At 37.2% G+C, this 5,684-nt stretch overlaps 1 protein-coding gene across 5 annotated transcripts in view; it reads left to right on the top strand.

The window, feature by feature from the left end:
* The window catches only part of cdkl5 (cyclin-dependent kinase-like 5), a 71,676-nt gene that overhangs the window by 46,412 nt on the left and 19,580 nt on the right, over positions 1-5,684 (top strand). For all 5 annotated transcript variants that reach the window (XM_024295405.2, XM_024295404.2, XM_024295403.2 and 2 more), the window contains 4 exons: positions 3,667-3,769; positions 4,247-4,333; positions 4,677-4,757; positions 4,828-5,003. In XM_024295405.2, coding sequence (XP_024151173.1) covers positions 3,667-3,769; positions 4,247-4,333; positions 4,677-4,757; positions 4,828-5,003 — 447 coding nt within the window. The remainder of the gene's footprint in view (positions 1-3,666; positions 3,770-4,246; positions 4,334-4,676; positions 4,758-4,827; positions 5,004-5,684) is intronic.

The raw sequence follows: 5,684 nt of genomic DNA, 5'->3' as shown, positions 1-5,684 counted from the left end.
ATTTTCACTGTTCAGTTCCCCTTAAAGTTTCCCTCCATCGTCATATTGTAAAAGTGTTCCCAGTGGTCTTTCATTATGATTAAGCCAAAATTTAAAAAATAATATAAAAACGGATTGGAGCTTGTGGCCTGCTGTTGTAGGTCCTGCAGAATATTTACAAGCTTTTACCGGCTGATTTTTTTTTGTCTGCCTCTGATTCACACCAATTTAAATAAAGAAATACTCAGAAATGCAATTTTAAGCTTAATTTTAAGAGGAGTCTGCAGGTTCCCTATAATGATGCCCTGAAATTTTAATTAAAACAGCCACGGTGATGCAGCGCAAGCAGTTTGTTTAGTTAGTTAATGCTGTCCAAGCTTTGTTGAGACATTTTTATCTTTAGTTTTATTTTTCGTTTTGACTCTTCAAATAATAATTTTTAACTCTCACCAATGTACGGCTCAACAATTTTAGATGCTAGTCCCCAGTGTGGAGGTTTTGGTATGGTTGCCTTTTTTTAACTTTGAGTCGGCAATTGTTTTAGTTTTTTTAAGTTTATGTTAAGTGATAACTTTATGTCATTGTTTTGATTGTTTTTTATACTTGTATTATCATGAATGCTTTTATTTTTATATTCTTAAGTCTTTTATTTGTTTTGTTTCTTGTGTCAAATGGACCTTGAGTCTGTAATAATAAAGATAATTTTATATGTGTGTTCTCCATCAAGACAAAAAATGCCACAAGAACATCTTAATAACTCCTAAAACATTATTTTCATTGGAGTGGGGCTAAAGACCCATTGCTCCAATCTGATGCATCCACTTCCAGGAAACAGAGGGATAATGGGGAATAAGGGAAGGCTTACCCCATGCCCACATTCTAGAGCTGGATCTCTGACAAACTCTGCAGAAACTCTCCAAGAAAGCGACAGTTTTTTTTTTTTAATTTTGCAATAATACGGCATAAGCAGAATAAAAAGACCATTGGGAACGCTTTTAGAATAGATGAAAAATGAATCAATATTTAGTTTTAACTTTTTTTTTCACTTTTAATGCAGGCTAAAATTTGTATTCTCCCCATGAATACACATGATGAAACATGTGACACAGTTACTCCGCTCTCACCTCTACAAATCTGTAGAAAGCACGGAAGTTTTTATTTTTCTCCCTGTGTAATTAATTTCCCTTCAGCTTGATCTTGTTTTAAATGCTAGCATTTCAGCTGTGTTCTCAATATATTAATGTGGAGATGTCCTACAATGGCAACACAGTTCTCATTCAGTTAATCACCCAGACAAAGTTTCCATAGTTTAAAAGTTAAAAAAAAGGGGCCTTTTTGTTTATTTTCAATTTTTCTTAATTTCATCTATTTTCATCCTATTTGATGCTCCAACTGTTGTGTCTCAATGAAAGCATGCTCTATCTCAAATGAGATTTTTAGAAGCTCAGATGTGTTTCCACATGGATGCTGTGTTTTTATAGCCTGAAACACAGAAACGATAGTCTTACCTCTTCGTTGTGATGGGCTGGAGAACACAGCTTGCTGCAGTGTGCCTGCATGAAAAAAACAACATGTCACGAAGCCGTGAGTGTCATGGGGAGTGGGGCGCCGAGGTGGTTTGACCAGATGAAACATCATCTTGAACTGAGTTGACAGCTTATTAGTGGAAAGACAAAGATACTCTCAAAGAAAAAAATACTGAAAAAAAAGAAATTCTCTCACAGCCGACATGAAATATTTTTGTTGCCATAGAAAAAAGACCAGCGTTGCATAAGCATTATTTCTGATTACCACCAACTCTTAAAAAAATGCCTCATGCTAAAATTAGGCAGAACTGCTGTGCCGTGTTTGTTGTGTGTAAAACGGTGGCGCTTTGAAACAAAATGTATGAGTTATGATGCCGGCAAAATAAAGAGGAAGACTCCACACGCAGGAAAATAACCAGAACAGATGAAACAGCGAAATAATAAGATAAAAGACAAATAGAGCTTCACAAAACAAGAAAAAATAACACCAGAAACATAGAAAAAGAAAAACAACACTCTGACTACTTACCACGGCAGTGGTTAAAACTATGAGATCAATATCCGTAGGCTGTTGTTTTGTGGAGAGCAGAGTTCAGGTAACAAGACACCAGTTGGAACTGAAAAGTCAAATCCAGCTTCATTTTTGCATTTATAACATTATGCTTTTGTAATAAAACAACACTTTCTTTGAAACAAAAATTGTCTTTATCTTACATGCAACAAAAAAGCCATCAGTTTAGAGAATCAGAGGATTTGTGGCGAGGAAGTTAAAGAGAGATCCGCTCTGTCCAGAACACATAGAGTGGACCGGGTCGACCCGAAACTCGGCCTTATGCAGGATGAATGGTACTTGAGAGGGAACCGAGCTGTGAGGTTTGAGTGTCTGCATTTAGATGTGAAAATCCTAGAGGCCAACCGGTCTTCTGTCCTCCTGCACAGCGCTCCAAGCAAAACAGGAAGTGTGAATAATGTTAAATGCTTTGATGTGTTTTCTAATATAGTTTAGGTTCTAGCTCACGTAGAAAAAAATCACATTGATTCTGCAGATCTAATCTGAATTCTGAATTCAGAAACTTAAAATGACTAGGCTTATTGTTTTATTTATTTATAAGAATGTCACTATCAGGGGAAGCAGAGATACATCGTTTATTGCATGCTAACAAACTCAACACAGAATTTAAATTTAAATCGAAGGTTTATGAAAGTTACAACACTTTTATCTCAATATTTGTAACAAATGCAGATCCAAATTCCAAAGACTTGTCACATTTTTGCCTTTAAATACATTGTTTCATACTTTTTATTCTTAACCATCTTATAGGATCAAAATAATCTAACATTTTTGTGAAGCTATAGCTCTATCTATGACTGAGTCTGGTACTGTCTGCATTTGTCGATTGATAAAAAAAGGATCTACTTTTCTTGAAGTTGTTGTCTTTAGGGTGAAAAATGTAAATGATTTATAACCAATAGCTTTATCTTTTACATAAAGACCACAATCAGCATGCCTGATTATGCTGATTTGCCCCCTTGTGGCTACATTTGACCATTTGATTTTTTAAGAGGTAGGCTACTGTACAAAAACATTAAGTCATCTTAACATCTGAAAAAGATTCTGTATATGTTTCTCTGTGACAGACTCCTTTAAACCATATTCCAGCTATTTTGAAAGTAGTTTACTTTACTAGATTTGGGGGAACATTACCATTTTCTTGTTTTAGGATTTTTTTTTTTTGGTATCAAGTGTCCATTCTAGCACGGAGAAAGCGAAGCGTCATCTAGCCAGCCTGCTGTAGCTTGATTTAGTAAATGCCCTGGAACATTTATTGAGACGGCGTTTGAATGCCGCCCACTGAAATTCTCTCTCCCTCCAACACCAGTGCTCCTTTGCATCTCTGCTGCCAGATCTCACCATTTTTCACCAGACTCGTCAGCTCGTTTCACTCCAAACAACCTCCTTGATGATCTTTCTGGAGGAAAAAAAACATAAATCCATAGTTTTTGATGAAAACCATCAAAAAATGTCAATTTTTACAACCACCACAACCTTAAAGTATCCAGTTTTTATTTTAGTTTTTTGTTTGCAAGGATCTCTAAGGTTCAAGTACTCTCCCCTAAATTAGTATTTGCGCTAAAATAAGGTTGCATTTCTCCTTGCCAGGGCTCCCTATGGGAAGGCGGTGGACATGTGGTCGGTGGGGTGTATCCTCGGAGAGCTGAGTGATGGACAGCCCCTGTTTCCAGGGGAAAGTGAGATTGATCAGGTGGGTGGTGGAGCAATAAGTGGTTGACAAGACAACCATGTAGAAAAAAAGGGAAATGGTTTCTCATGGAAATTAATCAAGCACAAAGACTTAAAGGAAGTTTTTCATCTAAAAGGACAAATTTCCTCCATGGAGGTGTTTTTTTAGACAAACTTTGTACTCATTCTGCCTTTTTCTAATCTTACTAACAGTTTCCCAGCAAATCCGTTACTTTCCTCAAGAAATCTGTTTGCAGACTGTGTACTGCAGTTGTTTCTATTAAAAACCTTTTAGCACTTTACAGATTTTACAAGCCAACACAATCTTTGATCTTTTATTGCTAAAAGAAATTGAAAGCATCAAACATAAAGTCTGATTCTTGACATGCGGATATATATATTTTCATTTTTCCCTAACATCACAAAGATTTAGAGTTCAAGAAGCTTTTGTGAAAAAAGGAAGCACTATCCCCTGATGCGGCCTCTGTTTCATCTCCAGCTCTTCACCATTCAAAAGGTTTTGGGGCCACTTCCTGCAGAGCAGATGAAACTCTTCTACAATAACCCTCGGTTCCACGGCATTAGGGTAGGAAAGAAAAACATTAACTGCAGTCAGATGTGTACTTCTTCTCCTGTCAGCCTTCATCTCTCCATTTTTACTTGATGTCCTTGTCTGTTAGCTTGTCCCTGTCTATCTGTGTCTTTCATGGCAGTGTTCCCAGCACCATGACAGAGTGGATTGCAATGACTCATGTGATAGGTGGTTGGCGTTCAGTTTTAGCAACAAGTGAAAATGTCCCATAGGACTAAAGAGACTGCGAGTGTGTGTGTGCGATTTGAGCTGAGAGATCATTTTTTTCCTACTGTATAAATTCTGGACATCCGTATGAAAATGTTAAAAGCTTATTTTTGTGTCTGTGCTTCTTTAGTTTCCCTCAGTTACTCATCCTCAGACTTTGGAGAGAAGGTACCAAGGGATTATGAATGGCCTGTTGTTAGATTTGATGAAGGTAAAACAAATTAAAACATACTTGAATCAATGTGTAAAGCTGGAAACTTTAAACTGCTCTGCTCTCTTAGAATCTGCTGCTGCTAAACCCAACTGAGCGTTATCTGACGGAGCAAAGCCTGAACCACCCAGTCTTCCAGCCTCTGAGGCAGGCAGAGCGAGAGAGAACTTCTCTTTCATCTCCAAACCCACCGTGCTCCTCCAAGAGGAAAACACACCATCACGGGGAAAACACAGTTCCTACAAGGTTTGAACAAAGTCACCTGATCTTTGCAGAGTATGAAACAGATTTTACAGTTTATTGCTTTAGGTTTTCTAACCTGGACTTGACTTATTTAGCCGGTAGTAGGAAAGCCAATCACAGAAGAATTGAATATAAAACACTGATGTTGGTGATTCCATCCTCTGCTGTGGCCTCCGTTATAAACAAATGGTAAACTAATCTCTCAAATTTACATAGTGAATAAAAAGCATGCTGCAAAAACAGCATCTAATGAAAGTGAAAGGACCCTTGTTTCAAGAAAAAACATGTCTTTCAAGGAAAATATTCTATAATCCTAGTTTCAAAAACCATGTCTTAGTGACTAGAATTCTTGACAAGACCATTTTTTTTTTACCTCACCGACAGATTTTTGTGTTAAGAGGTAGGAATTTCAGACTTATTTCTTGGGGGTCTGTTTTTGCAGTGCAGCTGCTGGTTTTGATTAGTTTCAATTTTGCAACCATGAAGTTAAAAGTATTTGCCCGTGTCTTGGTTTTTTTGTGCAGCTGTCAGCCCTAAATGATTGGGGTTATCCCACAAACCAACATGTTACGCTTTCAGAGACATCCAGATGAACAACAAAACACCATTTTAAAGGCAGTTGGAATCTGAAACATTCCTGAATGTTATGGGTTTTCTCGGAAGTGACCTTTGCATTAAGAACAA

This window comes from Oryzias melastigma, linkage group LG3 (genome assembly GCF_002922805.2).
Source record: "Oryzias melastigma strain HK-1 linkage group LG3, ASM292280v2, whole genome shotgun sequence".
Lineage (NCBI taxonomy): Eukaryota > Metazoa > Chordata > Actinopteri > Beloniformes > Adrianichthyidae > Oryzias > Oryzias melastigma.
Note: the sequence above shows the minus strand (reverse complement) of the source record. Positions and strands in the feature narration are given on the sequence as shown.